General features: G+C 44.7%; 1 protein-coding gene across 6 annotated transcripts in view; it reads left to right on the plus strand.

Annotated features, from left to right (window-relative positions):
- LOC308673687 (protein FAM169B-like) overlaps nt 1-21,136 on the plus strand; it is a 65,798-nt gene that overhangs the window by 18,248 nt on the left and 26,414 nt on the right. For 5 of the 6 annotated variants that reach the window (XR_014027716.1, XM_081337576.1, XM_081337577.1 and 2 more), the window contains exons 4-6: nt 11,160-11,245; nt 12,392-12,566; nt 19,806-19,988. Coding sequence is in view for 5 of the 6 variants with exons in the window: in XM_081337576.1 (XP_081193702.1) it covers nt 11,160-11,245; nt 12,392-12,566; nt 19,806-19,988 (444 nt within the window). In the remaining variant the exon portion in view is untranslated. The remainder of the gene's footprint in view (nt 1-11,159; nt 11,246-12,391; nt 12,567-19,805; nt 19,989-21,136) is intronic. The other variant, XM_081337578.1, reaches the window with a different exon arrangement.

Raw genomic sequence — 21,136 nt, forward strand, 5'->3', positions numbered from 1 at the left:
GATGCAGGGAACAGAATTTGGCACCTGGGATGTGGGCATATTGAAAACCATTTGGGAATTAGATGCAAGCTACTATGGACTGGCTGGGAGATGAACAGAACTTGGCTTCTAAATGCAAAATGATTTTTGAATAGTTACTTCTCTGAAACCTGTCTGCTCTTCTCATCAAAATGACATTTTCACTACTCCAGGATTTTCTGTGACCAAACAGCAAATAGATCTGGCAATAAAATGTTGTGGCATCAGAATTCTAAATTCAGAATTCAGAGAGTAAAACATAGGATGAAGGGTTGCAGAAACTGGGTTTGGCCAGTCTAGAGAAAAGAAGGACCAGAGGTGACATAAGAGCAGTGTTCCAGTATGTGAGAGCTTGTCACAAAGAAGAGGGGGGGTCACGTTATTCTCCAAAGCACCGGAAGGCAAGACAAGAAATGATGGATGGAAACTAATCAAGGAGAGAAGCAAACTAGAACTTAGGAGAAATTTCCTGACAGTGAAATTAACTTATACATCCACCAACACTGGAGGTTTTTAAGAAGAGATTGGGCATCCATTTGTCTGGAATGGTATAGTGCCGTGGTGGCAAACGCCCTCTCTGTGGGCATGTGCATCGTCATCCCAGTCCTAGGCCTTCAACCTTTTCGCTTTAGGCCTCTGCCGCCATGTGCAAAAAAACGGTTCAATCAATCAATTTCAACTTCTTGCGGGGGAAAAAAAATCTCGCAAAGTTGGAATTGATTGATTGAACTTTTCAGTCCCACCCAGTCTGCCGTTACCACCACAGCCATGCCCACCCAAAGGGCCACACCCACCCAATGGGCCACACCCACCCGGCACCCGATGATACAGTAAGTGAGTTTTAGTTTGCAGTTTGGGCACTCGGTCTCTAAAATGTTCGCCATCATTGGTATAATGTCTCCTGCTTGAGCAGGGGTTGGACTAGAAGACCCCCAAGACCCCCATCATTCACAGCTCTGTCAAGCAAAGGAAAGTTGAAGTAAGTTCATAAGCACCATTGCAGTTCTACCTAACAACATCTTCACTTAATTACCAAGTTGCTAGCCCCAATGGTGGTTTGCTAAGTGAGGACTCCTTGTACAGGTAGTTGTTGACTTATGACCACAATTCAGCCCTGCTGGACACCCCTGCTAAAGACTTACAGTTTTATGAAGCAACACTTTGCACGTTCTTCAAGATTTTCCCCTCAAGGAGAATAAAGTCCGACTTGCTGCACAAACAGAAGGAGGAAGGCATATGTTTGTAAATAGACAGCCATTGTGTTGGGTATCCTGAGTATAGACTAATATCTGATTTGGCTTGTTGTGGTTTTCTAAGTGCAAAACACTTTTCTCATAGCTCCAGGCACATAGAAAATTCACCGCAGGGTTGTTTTTCCTTGTCGCTTTGATGAAAAAGTACAGGTAGTCCTCGAGTTTCAACAATCCATTTAATGGCCATTTGAAGTTACAGCGGCCCTGAAAAAGGTGACTTATGACTAGACTTCACACTTAACAACTTGGTCACGTGATGAAAATTTGAGCACTTGGCAACTGGCATGTATTTATGACAAGTGCAACATCCCGGGGTCATGTGATCGCCTTCTCAGCAGACTTCCGACAAATAAGGGACGCCAGATTCACTTAACGACCGAATGATTCACTTAACAACTGTGTTAAAAGATTGTAGCATTGGGTGTGACTCACTGAACCTTGCTTAGCAATGAAAATTGACGGTCATGACTTGATTTCCTTGATGCAAAAATGCGATCACCAAAACTTCAGCCATGCTGGGGTTATCATGTATCATGATAATTAATTAATTACTTAATTAATTTTCATATACCCTGGTGACATTTATTTAAGAATTCTTAACTTTACAGAAGCATATTATGTAGTAAAAGCATTTATTTCCTACCATAGGTTTTAGCAAAGTGTATATATATATTAAAATGTAGCAATCATATTAATTCAATATGAACGGTTGCAGGAATTTGGCATGTCCATTCTAGTGAAAAGAAGGACGAGGGGTGACATGATAGCAGTCTTCCAATATTTGAGGGGCTGCCACAAAGAAGAGGGGGGTCAACCTATTCTCCAAAGCACCAGAAGCAGCACAAGAAGGAATGGATGGAAACGAATCAAGGAGAGAAGCAACCTAGAACTAAGGAGAAACTTTCTGACAGTAAGAACACTCAAATAGTGGAATAATAATAATAATAATAATAATAATAATAATAATAATAATAATAATAAGAAGAAGAAGAAGAAGAAGAAGAAGAATAAGAATAAGAAGTTGGAAGGGACCTTGGAGGTCATCTAGTCCAACCCCCTGCTAAGGCAGGAAACCCTATACCATTTCAGACAAATGGCTGTCCAGTCTCTTCTTAAAAACCTCCAGTGTTGGAGCATTCACCACTTCTGGAGGCAGGTTGTTCCACTGGTTAATTGTTCTAACTGTCAGGAAGTTTCTCCTTAGTTCTAGGTTGCTTCTCTCCTTGATTAGTTTCCATCCGTTGCTTCTTGTCCTGCTTTCAGGTGCTTTGGAGAATAGCTTGACTCCCTCTTCTTTGGGGCAGCCCCTGAGATATTGGAACACTGCTATCATGTCACCCCTCACCCTTCTCTTCATTAAACTACACATTCTGAAGGCTTGCCTTCAGAAGTTATGGGTACTCCATCACTGGAGGCTGGATGGAAACTAATCGAGGGAAGCAACCTAGAACTAAGAAGACAGAACAATTAACCAGTGGAACAGCTTGCCTCCAGAAGTTGTGGATGTTCCAAAACTGGAGGTTTTTATTAAAAGATTGGACAACCATTTGTCTGAAATGGTATAGGGTCTCCTGCTTGAGCAGGGCGTTGGACTAGAAGACCTCCAAGGTCCCTCCCAGCTCTATTTTGATTGACTCAATACATCCCCCCCCTTATATTAACAATACTATTTGTGAGCATGTAGTTTCGTATCTTCCTTGCAACTTGTTTTGATACATGTTTGTCTTCATCGGAGAACAAAAATAATAGATTTTTTCTTCTTCTTCTAGGCTAGATAGTTATTTAGTTCTTGCATCACTAAATTTCAAGAGAAAATGACTTTTTATCTGCCTAAGAATTTGTAAGTAGCGGAAGGAAGCCAAGAGAACATTACAGTCTTGGTATTTCATCTTATGGATTTGCATGTACTTTTGAATTTTAATGTGTAACCCAATATATAATGTACTCTCTTCGTCACTGAGGGTCTAACTGTTCTCAGTCATGATTTGCCAGTTTTAATTTGGGAACGGAGAGAGCCTTTCCTTCATTGATTTTATTATCTCCCTGAGTCAAAATTTTAAGATTAGCAATTTTCCTTTAGCCTGATTGTGATCGTAATATGGTGATGGCTTAGGATGGGGAAGAAAGGAACAGGCTGTTTCTTGAGATCAAACTGATATAAATAAGGGGGGGAAAAACCAAGTTTTTAATATAGTGGTTGCAAAAAGTTTTTATAGTCATTTTCTGGAACACCGTGTATTATAATAACTCCCTCCTGAATTATGAAAGGTGTAGAATTTTGCAGCCCGTGTAACTGGTAATAAAAAGTATTCTTTCTATGCTGCTTCTTTTATTTAATGGAAAATAATGGCTAGACGGATTCATCTCTTAAGATCGGTGAGAAAACAGATTCAAATTACGGGAAGTGTGTGGCTAAGATGTTGCTAAGCTAGTACTGGTACCAATACAGAACATAGAATCATAGGGCTGACCTCAGAGGTAAGAGTAGAATAGAGATGGAAGGGACCTTGGAGGTCTTCTAGTCCAGCCCCCTGCTCAAGCAGGAGAAACTTTACTATTTCAGACAAGTGACTGTCTAGCCTATTCTTCAAAATCTCCAGTAATGGAGTGCCCACAATTTCTGGAGGCAAGCTGTCGATTGTCCTCACTGTCAGGAAGTTTCTCCTTAATTCCAGGTTGCTTCTCTCTCTGGTCAGTTTCCAACCATTGTTTCTCGTCTTTCCCTCTGGTGCTCTGGTGAACAAGGTGACCCCCTCTTTTTTATGGCAGCCCCTCAGATACTGGAACACTGCTATCATGCCACCCCCCCCCCAATCCTTTTTTTTCTCTAGACTAGCGAAACCCAAGTCCTGCAGCCGTTCTTCGTACGTTTTAGTCTCCAGGCCTTGGATTATCTTAGTTGCTCTTCTCTGATTTGTTTCTAAACTCTCAGCATCTTTTTTGTGATATGGTGACCAAAACTGGCTGCAGTATTCCAGGTGTGGCCTTACTTAGGGCTTTGTAAAGCAGTACTAGATCTTCTAGTCTATCTCCTGTCCAAGGCAGGAGATCTTATACCATCTCAAACAAACAGTTGCCCAAGCTTTTTTGAAAACCTCCAATGATGGAGCACCCACAACTTTGGGAGGCAAGCTGTTCCACTGATTCATTGTTACGTGAATGGTGTGGCTGAGTTTGGTTTAAAAAGGGACCCTGGTGTGATAGTGGCGCCTGATCACTGTAGCTTTTCCAATCAACTTGATCAAGCCTGACTTGGTACAATTTAATATAACATTTCCTCTTTCTTCTTCTGTACATGCAGAGAATTGGGGAAATGACCTGGAAATAGTCAATTGTGCACGGAGTCTTTAAGTTACTTAAAGACTTAAGTCACTCTGATTGTAAATCTTAATGGCCATAAAACAGTTGCGTGAAGGACCTGATTTTGCAATGTTTTAACTGAATCACCATGGTTGTTACGTGAATCTGTGGTCATTAAGTGAATGCTGCCATTGCTAAGTGAATCAGTGGTTTGCTGTGGGTGTTGTTTTGCTGAAAACCAAAACCCCCAAACCCCTAAACCATGTTTTGGCACAGCCACCGTGAAACGTGGTCATATAACTACGGGATGTTGCATAAATCCTTTCCGTTCCCCACCAGTTAGAACCAAAGAAGCTTCTTGGATGAGAGATAAACCGTTGTCAAGAATAGAATAAATTAGGAAAAGAAATAGGAATAGAAATAGAATATCAGAATTGGAAGGGACCTTGGAGGTCTTCTAGTTTAACCCCCTACTCAAGCAAGAAACCCTATACTAGAGGTCCCCAACCCTGGGCTGCAGCCCATTACCGTGCCTTGAGTCCTTCAGAACCGGGCCATGGAAGTGGTGGGCGAGAGTGCATGTGTGCCACATCCCCACTTGTACTAGCAGCGGGCAAGCGCAGACAGGCGTGCCTGCTGCTCGTGCAAATGCAGCTGCATGCACGCTTTCCCACTGCTTGTGCAGAACCGTCCCTTCTCCCCTGCCGGTTGGGCTGCAAAACCAAAAAGATTGGGGAACTGTGTCCTATCCCATTCCAGACAAGTGGCTGTCCAGTCTCTTCTTAAAAGCCTCCATTGATGGAGCACCCACAACTTCTGGAGACAAGCTGTTCCACTGGTTATTTGTCCTCACTGTTAGGAAATTTCTCCTTAATTCCAGGTTGTGTGTCTCCTTGATTAGTTTCCATCCTTTTTTTCTTCTCTTGCCTTCTGGTGCTTTGGAGAATAGGTTGACCCCCTCTTCTTTGTGGCAGCCCCTCAAATACTGGAACACTGCTATCATCTCCCCCCTGGTCCTTCTTTTCACTAGACTAGCCAAACCCAATTCAGCCAAGAAAATACAGTTGTCTTTTTTGAAAGCATCTTTGGGACAACCATGACCTGGATGACTGAGAACCTCCATAGGCATGACACATCGCTGTGTTTTGCATTCAGAAGACTAGGAAGTGAAGGAAGAAGATGCAGATCCATCACATTATAGTGAATGTAGCTTCTTGCCCAGACTTGGAAGATCTTCCCTTCCTACTCAGGCCTTAGGGAAAGGGCATAGAAGAAGGCAGGAGCCAGTTAGTACAATGAGACAGTTGACATTAAGTTGACACTCTCTGAATTATTGAATTATTTAGACTTTCCATGGTTGTGTGTATGGGTCACCTGCATACAGGCTTAGTGCCAAACCAGCCTGCTCTTCAATGCAAGCAGTTCAATGTCAGTTGTGTCCAACTCTAGGGCACGGTGTTCATCTCCGTTTCTTGGCTGAGGGAGCCAAGCATTGTCCAAAAACAATTTCCATGGTCATGTAGCCAGCATGGCTATTCACCAAAACCACATGGCACGCTGGTACCTTCCCACTGAAATGGGTACCTATTAATCCAGGCATGTCAAACTTGTGACGTCACGTGATGTTGCGTGATGTATCGTGACTTTTTCCACATTGCCGGCAGTGGGGAGGGCGCGGTTTTGTCGTGATGCATCTGGCCCGCGGGTCGGCAGTTTGACATGCCTGTATTAATCTACCTGCACTTGCATGCTTTCAAACCATTAGATGGGCAGGAGATGGAGCAAGTAGCAGGAGCTTACCCCATCACGTGGCGCTTGGGTCTCAAACTTGAGCTGTCAGCTTTTCAGCTGACAAGCTCCGCATCTTTAACCGCTGAGTCACCGCACCCCCAACTCACAAATGTAGATTTCCTTTTATCCCAGCAAACCTGATCCTTGCTCCCTTTTCCTCCCGTGCCTGTAACACGAATTGGTGCCGAATTGCCCTTGAAGATAGTGTCGATTGATTGTGCTTGCAAAAACTGAGTGCACGTTGTAAAGAGCACCATTTGACATTCTGTGTATCCCACACTCCATGATGCAAGAAACAAGGACGAGCTGTGAACTACTCTTACAACTTTGCTTTGGACAAAATGAAAATGAATGAACAAAATGAATGAACCTTTATTGTCAAAGTACAACCATGTATACATTGAGATTGGCTGAGCCTCCCTTTGTCCCCCCCCCAACTCACAGTGACAACAAACCCACCATCTTGTTACACCATGTGAGCTAATTGCACAACACACCGGCCTCGCAAGTCAATCATACATAAAATTATAAAATTATTTCCTGTTCAAGAGCCTGACAGCCCATGGATAAAAGCTGTTCTTCAGCCTGTTGGTACGGCTGGCTATACTCCTGTATCTCCTACCCAATGGTAGGAGAGTAAAGAGATACCAACCAGGGTGTGAGTCGTCCCTGAGAATTTTCCTCACTCTTCCAAGGCAGCGGGCCCTGGCGAGGTCATCCAGTGGAGTCAGGGGACAGCCCACAATGTCTTGTGCTGTGCTCACCACCCTCTGTAATACTTTCCTATCCGCGGCTGTCAGGCCAGTATACCAAATCACAATACAGTGCGAGAGGACGCTCTCTATAGTAGACCAGTAAAAGAGGGTCATTAGCTGCTGTTCTACCCTGTTCTTCCACAAGACCCTGAGGAAGTGGAGTCTCTGTTGGGCCTTTCTGGCCACCTGGGTTGTATTGACTTTCCAGGTAAGATTTTCACAGAGGCAGAAGGCTTTGGCGCCTTTTGCACTCACCACGTGCACAGAACATGTTTTGGCACACATCTTTATAACTGATTTAAAATATACAGTACATTAATGGAGCCATGGCTGTTTTGAATCATAGAATCAAAGGGCTGGAAGAACCTTGGAGGTCTTCTAGTCCAAACCCTTTGCAGGCAGGAGTCCTTATTAAATACATTAGAAATAATGTATTTATTCTAACGTATATTCTAATAGATCAGGGGTCTCCAACTTTTTGAGCACCAGGGACTAGTTCCATGGAGGGTGTTTTTTCTGCGGAACGGAGGGGGTGTAGTTTCATGTATTTCCCCGCTCGGGCGGGGCGTTGCTAGCGCCGGCGGGACGCTCGGTGGTGCTAGCGCTCGTGGGACGCTCAGGGGCAGGCCGGTGCTAGCGCCGGAGGGACGCTTGGCAGACAGGGTGGTGCTAGCGCTGGTGGGATGCTTGGGTGGGGCGGTGCTAGCACCGGCGGGACGCTTGGCGGACGGGGTGGTGCTAGCGCTGGCGGGACGCTCAGGGGTGACACTAGCGCCGGTGGAATGCTTGGGGGTGGGGCGCGCTAGCACCTGCGGGATGCTTGCTGCTAGCGTGAGTGTGGGGGCTGTGAGTGCATGCGAGTGTGTGCGTGCACTGGCCATCCCTTCAAACGGCCCGGTGGCCAAGCGGTCACGGCCTGTTAGTGTGCCACGGCCCACAGGTTGGGGACCCCTGTAATAGATAATGTATTCTAATGTATTTACTAATACATTAATAAATAGATTAGAATCGTAGAACATAGAATCACAGGTCTTCTAATTCAACCCTTTGCTGAAGCAGGAGACCTTATACCAGGGGTACACAACCTTGGCTCTTTTATGACTCATGGACTTCAACTCCCAGTTGAAGTCCATGAGTCATAAAAGAGCCAAGGTTGCCTACCCCTGCCTGGATAAATGGTTGTCCAATTTTTTTTTGAAAACCTTCAGGAAAACTACAGGTAGTCCTTGACCTATGACCACAATTGAGCCCAAAATTTCTGTTGCTAAGTGAGACAATTGTTAAGTGAATTTTGCTCCATTTTACAACCATTCTTGCCCCAGTTGTGAAGTGAACACTGCAGCTGTTAAGTTAATAATACGGTTGTTAAATGAAGCTGGCTTCCCCATTTGAGAACAATTGAAGAGGAGCCAGGCTAATTTGGGCAGATTGAAATTATCTCTGGAAATGTAAAAGATTTTTTTTTAAAAAGACAAAATAATTGATAATGGACTTTCCTTAGATGAAATCTACTTATTCCCCCACGTGTGTGCTCTAGTATAATTGTGCCCCTTAATAAATATCCTGTAACAGCCAATGCTCTTTCTTTTGATGTATTGTGTTTGCATTTCCCTGTTGTCTTTTGAATTAGTATCAATGCCTGTTAATTTATTACCCTAAATCGGAAAAACAATCCAAGGCCTGGGAACACATACAGTATGCCCCTTTCCAAAACTCTGCTGTGTCTTCCAGAGCATTTCAAAAAATTGGCTGGGCAATTGTGATTTTTTTAAAAAAATGTTTTTTAGAGGAGCCAAAAAAGTAGTGACTGAATGTAAGAAAATAAAGACATTATAATTACTCTTCAGTCAAATCAATTCAGTCAAAATATATTTTTATTCAGAGACAGCTGTTTTTAATTTCGGTGGGGTCCAGGCCCTATCAGATCTCATCATATAAGCAAACCAGGGGTCTTCAAACTTGGCCCTTTTGCGACGTGTGGACTTCAGCTCCCAGAATTCCTCAGCCAGGTACGTGCCTGGCTGAGGAATTCTGGGAGTTGAAGTCCACACGTCGTAAAAGGGCCAGGTTTGAAGACCCCTGAAGTAAATGATCTGTGGTGCAAAACATTTTCAAGACAAAGATGGCAAGCTTTGCAAGCAACTTTTACAAAGCAGAGAAGAGCAACAAATATGATAAAGGGTCTAGAGCACGGGTGTCAAACTCGCTGCATCACGTGACATGTTGCGACTTGTTGCGACTTTTTTTGCATCGGCGAAGCTGGGGTGGGCGTGGCCTCCATATGATGCAACCGGCCTCCAGGCCAGCAGTTTGACACCCCTGGTTCTAGAGTCAAAACCATATGATAAACAGCTGAGGGAACTAGGTATAACTAGTCTAAGACAGAGAAGGACTAGGGGTGACACGATAGCATCTCCCAATATTTGAGGGGTTATGAGAGAGAAGAGGAGGTCAACCTCTTCTCCAAAGCACCTGAAGGCAGGACAAGGAGCAACCGATGGAAACTAATCAAGGAGTGAAGCAGTCTAGAAATAAGGAGAAATTTCCTGACAGTGAGAACAATTAATCAGTGGAACGACTTGCCTTCAGAAGTTGTGGGTGTTCCAACACTGGAAATTTTCAAGAAGAGATTGGACAGCCATTTGTCTGGAATGGTATAAAGTCTGCTTGAGCAAAGGGTCAGATTAGAGGACTTCCAAGGTCTCTTCTAACCCTGTGATTCTGCGTTCTATGATTCTAATGTATTTAAGAGACTTCTGATCGATCTTAAAATATAAGAAGTCATTGTCCCTTACATTTATAATTTCCTTCTTGGGAATTTATTGAAACTCAGAAATGGATCTTCTAGATCTTCTGGAAGTTTTTCTTCCAGCTGCTTTTTGAGGAACAGGACCTAGTGGAACAGCTTACCCCCAGAAATCGTGGGTGCTCCATGACTGGAGATTTTTAAGAAGAGACTAGACATTTGCCTGTGTGAGACGGTATAGGTTCTCCTGCTTGAGCGGGGGGCTGGACTAGAAGACCTCCAGGGTCCCTTCCAGTTCCTATTCTACTCTACTCCACCCCACCCCACCCTACACCATGCCACGCCTCCCCACACCACCCTACCATACTCTGCCCTATCCTACCCTACCCTACCCTACCCTACCCTACCCTACCCTACTCTCCAGACATCACTCAACCACCATCTTAAGGATTGGAAGCCAGAGAGAGTTATGCCTGTATCACTCTATTCTACAGATGGTCCTTGACTTAACGACCAATCGTTTAGTGGCTACTCTAATTTATGACCTATAGTAAAAAGGGGACTTTTGACCCAGATCTGAAGTTCTGATGGTCCGGCACCCCATGTAGTCATGTGACTGCAGTTTAGATGCTTGCAACATGACTGCATTGCCATTTGCAGTGTCCCGCAGTCACATAACTGTATTTTATGATGGTTTTGCCGAAAACTGGCATTTACTTCTGTTTTCAACAAAACTGTGCCATAGCAAATAATGGGCTTGCTGAATGACCGCAGTGTTTGCTTAATGACAGTAGCATTTGCACTTACGGCCACGTTTGTTTAACGACTGCTGCAAAAATGTCATAAAATCTGTCACGTCACCGACCCCATTTCATGACCATTATGACTTAATGGCTGTGATGGGCAGGCTGCCTTTTGACAGTGACTCGCGGACTACCTGTATATAGAGTGAAATTGAAATTTTCTGAGGTTTTGCATGCTTGTTCACCTTTCCTGACGAACTAGTTGTGGAAAAGCCAAACCTGCAGATTCTTTGGTGCAGACTGCAGTAGGATTACATGTGTTAATACTTTTCTCTTCCTTCTCCCAAGACTTCTTAAATTCCACCGCTGCTGAAAACGTGGGGAAGAAATATGTTTTATTGCTGACAGAAATGTGAAAATAACGCACGGCAAGAAATTCAGACCAGCTTCCAAAAATTTATGAGTGCTCAAAAGGCTCTCTCGGGACGGTCTTATTTAAAAAAGAAGTTCCTTGCTTCCTTCATTCTTCCTTTATTCCCCTTCTTTTCAATAGTGTTAGCAATTTATTTGAACAACTCCTGGCGGATCCCTGAAGATGTAATCAAGACGTCTGACCCTTCCCGGAAAGGTTTGAAACAGGTGAAAACATAATTTAAGCCAGGGATCCCCAAACTTGGCGACTTTAAGACTCTGTGACCTCCCTTCAGATATTTTAAGCCTCGCCAGTTATCTTCTTAAAAAATAATGCTGAATTATAGGGAGTCTTCAACATATGACCAAAGTAATAATAATACCACTTTACAATGCCTTTGGTAAGGCCACACTTGGAATACTGCGTCACCACAATGTAAAAAAGATGTTGAGACTCTAGAAAGAGTACAGAGAAGAGCAACAAAGATGATGGGGGACTGGAGGCTAAAACATACAAGGGACGGTTGCTGGAACTGGGTATGTCTTGTTTAACGAAGAGAAGGACGAGGGGTGACATGATAGCAGTGTTCCAATATCTCAGGGGCTGCCCCAAAGAAGAGGGAGTCAAGCTATTCTCCAAAGCACCTGAAAGCAGGACAAGAAGCAACGGATGGAAACTAGTCAAGGAAGCAACCTAGAACTAAGGAGGAATTTCCTGACAGTTAGAACAATTAACCAGTGGAACAACCTGCCTCCAGAAGTGGTGAATGCTCCAACACTGGAAGTTTTTAAGAAGAGACTGGACAGCCATTTGTCCGAAATGGTATAGGGTTTTCTGCCCGAGCAGGGGATTGGACTAGATGACCTCCAAGGTCCCTTCCAACTTCATTATTATTATTATTATTATTATTATTATTATTATTATTATTATTATTATTATTATTATTATTATTATTATTATTATTATTAGTTGAGTTGAAGTTTTCTGTTGCTAAGTGAGACAGTGAATTTTGCCCCATTTTACAACGTCTCTTGCCACAGTTGTTATGTGAATCCCTGCAGCTGTTGAGTTAGTAACACGGTTCTTACGGGAAGCTGGCTTCCCCATTGGCTTTCCTTCTCAGAAGGTTGCAAGAAGGGATCACCTGTCCCCGGAGACATTGCAGCCGTCATAAACACCTGCCAGTTTCCAGGTGTCCAAATTTTGATCATGGGACCAGGGGGATGCTGCAACGGTCACAAGTGTGAAAAACGGTCATAAGTCGCCTTTTTCAATACTGTTGTAACCTGGTCACTAAATGAATGGTTGCAAGTGGAGGGCTACCTGCATTCTTTGCCCTGTCTGACATGTCCTCCTCTCACTTGTCTTTCAAGGTTCAAACTTTTCAAGAGAGAATTGTTCTCTTTGTCCTCAACTGCATCGTTTTTGGCATGTTTGAGAGGAGCTTGACTGACAATACACTCTTTGTTCCTCATCCTAAGAAGGAACACGCCAAAATATTCTGGAGGAGCGGAGAAGCGGCCGCTTTTTATACCGTCAAAAGAAAAGGTATGTCTTTCTGAGGGCCCTCCCCAATTCTAAGCGCATTTATAAGAGTCGAAAAAGGTGGGAAGGTAACAGCCTTCCGTGCACCTTTGGCGTCTAGTCATGCTGGCCATGTGACCACGGAGACATCCTCGGATAAGCTTTGAAATGGAGATGAGCACCGGCCCCTAGAGTTGGAAACGATTAGCACGCATGTGCAGGGGAAACTTTACCTTTTTATCTTGGCTGAATTAAATAACTAAAATTTAAAAAATTACGAAAAGCTTGAAGGGACCTTGGAGGTCTTCTAGTAATCCAACCTCCTGCTCAGGCAGGAAACCTCATGCCATTTCAGGCAAATGGCTGTCCAAACTCTTCTTAAAAGCTTCCCAGTGAATGCTCCTCCAGAAGTTATGGGTGATCCCTTACTGGAGGTTTTCAAAAAGAGATTGGACATCCACCAGTCTGAAATGGTATAGGGCAGTGATGGCAAACCTTTTAGAGACCGAGTGCCCAAACTGCAACCCAAAACCTACTTATGTATTGTCGGGTGCCGGGTGGGCATGGCCAATTAGGTAGGTGTGGCCCAATGGGTGGGCGTGGACCATTAGGTGGGCGTGGCTGCGGTGGTAATGGCAGACTGTGTGGGACTAAAAAGTTCAATCAATTCCAACTTTGCAAGATCTTTTTTTTTCCAGCGAGAAGTTGAAATCGATTGATTGATTAACCTTTTTTTTTGCACACGGCAGCAGAGGCCTAAAGTGAAAAGGTTTTATAAAACCCAGCTGAAGTGCTAGGACTGGGGCGATGGTGCTTGTGCTCACAGAGAGGGTTCTGCATGCCACCTGTGGCACGTGTGCCATAGGTTCGCCACCACAGGTATAGGGTCTCTTGCTTGGGCAGGGGGTTGGACTAGAAGACTTCCAGGGCCCCTCCCAACTCTGTTATTCTGTTATGTATGGTTCAAATTTCCCACAATCTTCCTGTTGCAGAAATAATTTCTGCATTTCAATCTCATGGCAGACCCAGCCTCATCTTTCTGTCATTTTCTTTTGTCTCATGTATACATTTATTTTTTAAAAAAATACCATTTATATTGTATAATATAATGAGAGGAGTGCCTACTGCCAATCAAGCCATGCCTTTCTTTAGTTAATTTGAAGTCACCAGGGACGCTGCCTTCTTCCCAGTGTCAGCAGGCATTTACAGAACCCCTTAATCGGTTGACTTTGGGCTCTTGACAGCAGCATTCTGCTTGTTCCGGTTTGACGAGGACAATCACTCCTTGCAAAAGGTCTCTCCAGGCCAACGTTTCCAAGCCAGCTTGTTAATTAGGGGACAAGCTGGAATGTACAATTTGGTTTGGTTTGCGTCCTTTAGATGTGGGGCAGGTTGTGGTAGGACTTTCTCTGGGCTGTTGGATGTTTCAAGAGCGTTCATGGCTGCCTGCTTTCTCTGCCTTGTAATTGCTGTTTACCACTCTGCTGGCTTATAGGTTAGTCATTTAGCCTAACCAAACAGATTGAAGGTCTCCCAGGGAGTAGGCTACACGAGGGCATCTTTCTTTGACTTCCCTTAGAACATAGAATCATAAGGCTGGAAGGGACCTTGGAGGTCTTCTAGTCTAACCCTCTGCAGAAAACCTTATACCATTCTGTTGTTGTTGTTGTTAGTTGTGAAGTCGTGTCCAACCCATGGTGACCCCATGGGCAACGTTCCTCCAGGCCTTTCTGTCCTCTACCATCTTCTGAAGTCCATTTGGGCTCACGCCTACTGCTTCAGGGACTCCATCCAGCCACCTCATTCTCTGTCGTCCCCTTCTTCTCTTGCCCTCAACCTTTCCCAGCATTAGGCTCTTCTCCAGTGAGTCCTTCCTTCTCATTAGGTGGCCAAAGTATTAACTTCAGGATCTGGCCTTTCAAAGAACAGTCAGGATTGATCTCCTCTAGGACTGACCGGTTTGATTGCCTTGCAGTCCAAGGGACTCGCAGGAGTCTTCTCCAGCACCATAGTTCAAAGGCTTCAATTCTTTGGCGCTCAGCCTTTCTTATACCCTTTATTATACCCATGAAGGGGTATACCATTCTGCACACCCACAACTTCTGGAGGCAAGCTGTTCCACTGACTCATTGTTCTCATTGCCAGGAAATTTCTCCTTAGTTCTAGGTTGGCTGTCTCTTTGATAACCTTCCATCTGTTGCTTCTTGCTTCGACCTCAGGGGCTTTGGAGAATAGGTCAACCCCTTCTACTTTGTAGCAGCCCTTCAAATATTGGAAGATGGCCATCAGGTCCCCTAATCTTTCCCTTTGCTAGACTAGACATACCCAGTTCCTTAATGAGAAGGAAGGACTCACTGGAGAAGAGCCTCATGCTGGGAAAGGTTGAGGGCAAGAGAAGAAGGGGAGGACAGAGAATGAGGTGCCTGGATGGAGTCACTGAAGCAGTAGGCGTGAGCTTAAAAGGACTCCAGAAGATGGTAGAGGACAGGAAGGCCTGGAGGAACGTTGTCCATGGGGTCACGAGGGGTTGGACACGACTTCGCAACTAACAACAACAACCCAGTTCCTGCAAGTGTTCATTGTATGGTTTAGCCTTCAGCCCTCTAATCATCTTTGTTGCTCTGCCTTCTTTCTAGAATATCAGCCTCTTTTCTGTATTGTGGTTCTTGTCTTGGCGTTCACCAGTCACCACCCAGGTGTTCACATTGAAAGAACAATAGAAGTGCGTCACACGTTGGGAGATGGATGGATGTAACTTTGTACCTCTGGCCACCATCTCTAGTGCTTGTGTCCTAAGGGGTCCACAGGTTTTGAGACAGTGAAAGAAGATTGACATTATTCATGGTTTTTCTCCACTCTGGGCCCCAAACAAGTAAGACTCCCAAATCAATGAGTTCTGGAGTTTTTAAATATGTGGGCACCATATCTGGGCAGCAAATGGGTGGATGGCAAAAGATACAGAAAAGGAACTCGTGTGCCATCTAGAGATAGTTCAAATTTCTGCATCTTAAGAGATTGTATCCTAGATCAATCTTGGCAACTTTAAGACTTGTGGACTTCAACTCCCAGAATTCCTCAGAAAGCAAAGCAAAGCAAAGCAAGCTGAGGAATTCTGGGAGTTGAAGTCCACAAGTCTTAAAGTTGCCAAGGTTGAGGACCCCTGTCCTAGATATAGATTGTATTCTAGATGTGACGCCCTATCTGATGGAAGGTGGTCCCAATTTCCAGGAGGTTGCATTCCAGAGGAGCAAGAGATAATCAGTTCAGACACTTAGTGTGAGAGAAAAAGAGTGAGGGCAGGTCCTCCCTAACAGTTCCTGGAGTATAGACTTTATGGAGGTTATAGGATGCTTTACTTTGGCAAGATTCTGTCTATAGGTGTGGAACAATAGAGAAATATGGTTGGAGGAATCACAATGGGCGTCTCTTGGTTTTTGGAAACTTAGGCATTTACATTCCATCCTTGTTTAGTGACTAAAGTTGGGACTGACAACTCTGTTGCTAACCGAAGGTGTTGCTGAGTGGAAAGTCACGCGAACACAATTCTGCTTCCCTTTCCTCCCAATCTTTTGCCCTTTGGAATGCTCACCCTGGTGCCGGGATAATTGTAATAGTGAGTCCCACATTTTACTTTTCATGAGTTTTTTTTAAAAATTTATTTTTATTGTTTTGCGAAATATATTCTCTGCCTATTTTTCATTGCATTTCTCTTTTCATCTGGTTGATGTGGCTTGAAGTTGCAGTCTTAAGATATGCCAAAGAAAGTCTCTTTTGCATGAGTCCATTTTAAGTTAGACCTTTGTCTTCCTGATTTGTGTGTATCAGTTGCTTGTCTGTAGTGTCCTTACCGACTTTATTCTGGGAATTGGGTGGTGGTTCTTGCTTTGTTGGGGCAAGGCCATCGCTGGAGGTTTTCAGAAAGAGATTGGGCAGCTACTTGTCTGGAATGGTATAGGGCAGACATGTCAAACACAAGGCCCGGGGGCCAGATCCAGCCCGCGAAGTGGTTTCATGCGGCCCGCGAAGCCACCGTGGAAACAGTGAGGGAACGGCCCCCACTGCCTTGGCCCTGGCCCAGAGACCCTCCTCCTGCCAGAGACCCTCAGATCTGTCCCACTCCTGCCCAGGCCCCCATAGGCACCCTTGATGCGAACAATGTAGAGCTGGCCACGCCCACCCAGTAGGCCATATGCACTCTAGCCACACCCACCCAGTAGGCCACGCCCACCCAGGCCACACCCACCCGGCCTCCTGAGGGCAACCGCAATGCTGATGCGGCCCTCAATGAAATTGAGTTTGACACCCCTGGTATAGGGTCTCCTGCTTGAGCCAGAGGGCTGGACTAATAGACCTCCAAGGTCCCTTCCAGCTCTGTTATTCTGTTATTCTCTTAAGTGAATGGTTGAGAAGCTACAAGGCTGGTTGTGTTGGCCATGACAGGGTCAATGTGGAATGGGGCTACAGAAATCACACAGTCCCCTTTTAAGGCCATGCTGGACCTCATGCACAGACTCTGCCAGCTTCCCAAAAGGAAGGGTATCTTATGGCCAGAGTATGACATTTCTCTTGGACTGCCAGACAGTCCGATTTGCGTTCGGTTTCTTGACTCACGGGAGACTTTATGCTTTTCTTAGCTCTGCCCATATGTTCCAACCGTATGAGTAACGGGGCAGCAATGAGACCCACCCAAAGTGTTGCCTTATGCTGCAAAATTCTTGGGACAGTTGAAGAACTGGGCTGCCTTGTAATCGTAATAGCAAACACATATTTTTCATGATAGGGCAGCGAATGAGGCAGGGAATAAGCCCGATAATCTGCTGACGAGATCAGGGAAGGAAATGAGAGCTTGTTTCTACTGGGCCTCAGGACTTCTCTAAAACAAAAGTCTGCTTTAGCCAGTCGTGCAGACTTTATACTTCAAGGAGTTGAATGACCTGTTAGAAAATAGAATAATAGGGCTAGGAGGGATCTTGGAGGTCTCCTAGTTCAACCCCTTGCTCAAGCAACAGACCCTATACCAGGGGTAGGCAACCTTGGCTCTTTTAGGACTCGTGGACTTCAACTCCCAGAATTCCTGACCCAGCTATGCTGAGGGGAAAGGGAGAGTTTCCAGGCTGAGCCATGTTGGCTCAGGAATTCTGGGAGTTGAAGTCCACAAGTCATGAAGGAGCCATAGTTTCCCCATGTTGGCTCAGGAATTCTGGGAGTAGAACTCCACAAGTCATAAAAGAGCCACGGTTGCCTATCCCTGCCCTATACCTTTCTGGACAAATGGCTGCCATGTCTCTTTCTTAAAATCCTCCAATGGTGGAGTATCCACAGCGTCTGAAGCCAAGCCATTCCACTGATTGTTCTCACTGTCAGGACATTTCCACAGCGTTTAGCTTATCCACTAGTTTAGTCACTTTGTCGAAGAAGGCAATGAGTTTTTTTCTGGCATGATCTGCTTTTGACAATCCTATGCTGGCATCTATTAATTGTTGTGTTCATTTCTAGATGCTCACAAATGCGCTTGATTATCTTTTTCCAGGATCATCCCAGGTGTTGATGTCGGGCCGAGTGGCCTTGTTCCCTGGATCCGCTCCCCCCCCCTTTTTGTAAACTGGAATCACATCATCTCTTTCCCAGTCCTCTGGTAGTTCACCAATGCTTCCTGAGCTCTGACAGATTATTTTGTGATGCTTCTTGGTTCCTCAGGAGGCATCAAACCCAGAAAGTTGCAAAGAGCTGAGGGGAGCCATAATAACATAGCTTAAAGGAGAGTGAGCAAGCTGGAAAAGGTCACACATTGCGGGAGGTCAGTTGTGTGTGTGTCTCTGTTGAGCAGCAAGTTCCAAAACATGGAGGAAGAGAAGCCAAACTATTTTAAGAGTCAGATACATTTTAATAAGTGGATTACTTCTGCAGATGCATCTTGTTTTCCATGCCTGCACGAAGCCTGAAAATAGGATTCCACAATGAAGAGGAGAAAGAACTGTAAGGGTGTGTAGATTGAAATCCAGTTTAGAACTAAGGAGAAATTCCATGACGGTGAGAACAATCGGTGGAATGGCTTGGCTTCAGAGGTTGTGGGTGCTCCACCACTGGAGGATTTTGAGAGACTTGGCAGCCATTTGTCCAGAATAGTATAAGGCAGTGGTCTCCAAACGTGGCCCTTTTATGACTTGTGGACGTCAACTCCCAGAATTCCTCAGCCAGAGTTCCTGGCTGAGGAATTCTGGGAGTTGAAGTCCACAAGTCATAAAAGGGCCAAGTTTGAAGACCTCTGGTATAAGGTTTCCTGCCTTCAGTAGGGGGTTAGACTAGAAGAACCTCCAAGGTCCCTTCTAGGCTAAGACTCTACGATTGTGTATAAAATACTTAACACCAATAAACTGGGACCATGTAAAATTATATGGTTGGGAGAGATATTGGAGGCCTTTTACTCCAATACCCTGCCCAGAGGAAGGATCCTGATAGCCTCCATGGCAAATGACCATCCAGCCCTTGTTTGAATGTCTACAGCAGTGTTACTCAACTTCAGCAACTTTAAGAAGTGTGGACTTCAACTCCCAGAATCCCTCAACCAGCATGCAACCATACTGTATATCTTATAGTTGTTGAGCTTGAGATACACTGACCTAAAGTGAGAATCAAGAATTACTTTGGTTTAGCAGTTGAAGTCCTGGACCAGGAGCCAGAAAACATGAGTTCTTTCCTGCTTTAGGCTGGTCACACTCTCTCAGCCCTAGGCACTTCTGGAAATGTGCCAAAAAATGGTATGGGATTGTCCAAAGAGTTGCCAGAAGTCAAGATTAATTAGATTTGGGTGGATAAATAGATAGAAGCAAGATACACTCTCTTGCACTGCTTAATAGGTCTGATTTGGGCCACCTTATATCACATTTGGATCTCCCTCTGCCAAGCTTCTATTCCGGGGGTCTTCAAACTTAGCCCTTTTATGACTTGTGGACTTCAGCTCCCAGAATTCCTCAGCCAGAGTGCCTGGCAGAAGAATTCTGGGAGTTGAAGTCCACAAGTCATAAAAGGGCCAAGTTTGAAGACCCCTGTTCTATCCATTGGTCTTTGTTCTCTGTGGAGGGGAAATCCTTTTAAGTTCTTCAGAACTTTGAATCAGGCAAGAGATGACCCAAAACATCTCTTGAAGAACAAATGAGAAAGTCCCAAAAGCAGGCCTTGTATTTCAGCAACGAGAAGGAGATTTATTCAGTAAGAAATTGTTCATTAGTTCCCTTTCTGGGATGTTTTATGCTCAACTTGCAGGAAATTTGTGTGACGGGCATACCAGCCAATGTTACCTGCTCCCTGTTTTGGACACCATGTTTGTACGAAAGAAATTTAGAAGACGTGGACTTGCGATGGAGATGCTTCAGGATTTTTGCCAGGCTTTCCCCTCTGAGGAGGCCTTGGGACTTAGCCACCCTCTTTCTGCTGAGATGGAGAAAGGTAAAGTTTGAGGGTTCAATGGAAAGAGTAGATTTTAAAGATTACAAATGCATCCAGGTAAGGATCCTAGCAGTCCGGGCAAACAGCTCCAAGATAAATATTTGGCGTTTTGAGGTAGAGCTGGGAAGGAAATCAACAGAGGCAGCTTTTTGCCAGAATAAGCCTCAGTGGGCAGCGTACGGGCCTCTTATACCATTTGCTGTCTGTGAAGATCCACCAAAATTTAGGGGCAAAAAATGCTTGTGTTTCGGAGCAAAAATGCTAACATTTCCTTGAAGTTCCTTTAAACGGTTTCATCTATCGGAACCATGACAGCCTGTTTGTGTTCGTCTTGAAGAGGGACATTCCACAATGCAATGTATAACTTCAAGACCCAATTTCAAACTTGCTGTTTCACTTTTTTTCCTGACCTATAAGTAAGCCTCAACGTACGACGGCAATGGATCCCAAAATTTATGTTGCTCAGCGAGAAATTTGTTAAGTGAGCTTTGTTTATGTTTATGTTTATGTTTATTGGACTTATATACCGCCCTTCTCCTGTAGGACTCAGGGCGGTTCACAAGGAATTTAAAATAACAATACACATTACAAAAGTTAAGAACAATTAAAATAATTAAATTTAGTCCTTGAATAAAATAAAACCCCTATTAAACTCCAATTAAAACCCAATTAAATAAAATTACAATTAAAATTCTCAGTCCTGGCTGGAAAGCTCAAAGAGCCAGGTCTTCAGGTCCCGGCGGAATGAACGAAGGTCAGGGGCAGTCCTAAGCTCCACAGGCAGCTGGTTCCAAAGGGCAGGCGCACCCACAGAGAAGGCCCTCCCCCTGGGTGTTACCCGCCGGCAATCTTTTGTCGGAGGTACCCTGAGAAGGCCCTCCCTGTGGGAGCGCACAGGACGAAGGGAGCTTGATACTGGCAGCAGGTGTTCCCTCAAATATCCCGGACCCAAGCCATTTAGGGCTTTATAGGTCATCACCAGCACCTTGAATCTCACCCGGAGGGCAACCGGAAGCCAATGCAGCTCGCGGAGCAGAGGTGTTACGTGGGAGTATCGGGAAACCCCCATCACAACTCGTGCGGCCGCATTCTGCACCAGCTGAAGCCTCCGAGTGGTTCTCAAGGGCAGACCCATGTAGAGAGCACAT

This window comes from Vipera berus (genome assembly GCF_964194415.1).
Source record: "Vipera berus genome assembly, chromosome: 12".
NCBI classification, from domain to species: Eukaryota; Metazoa; Chordata; class Lepidosauria; order Squamata; family Viperidae; genus Vipera; species Vipera berus.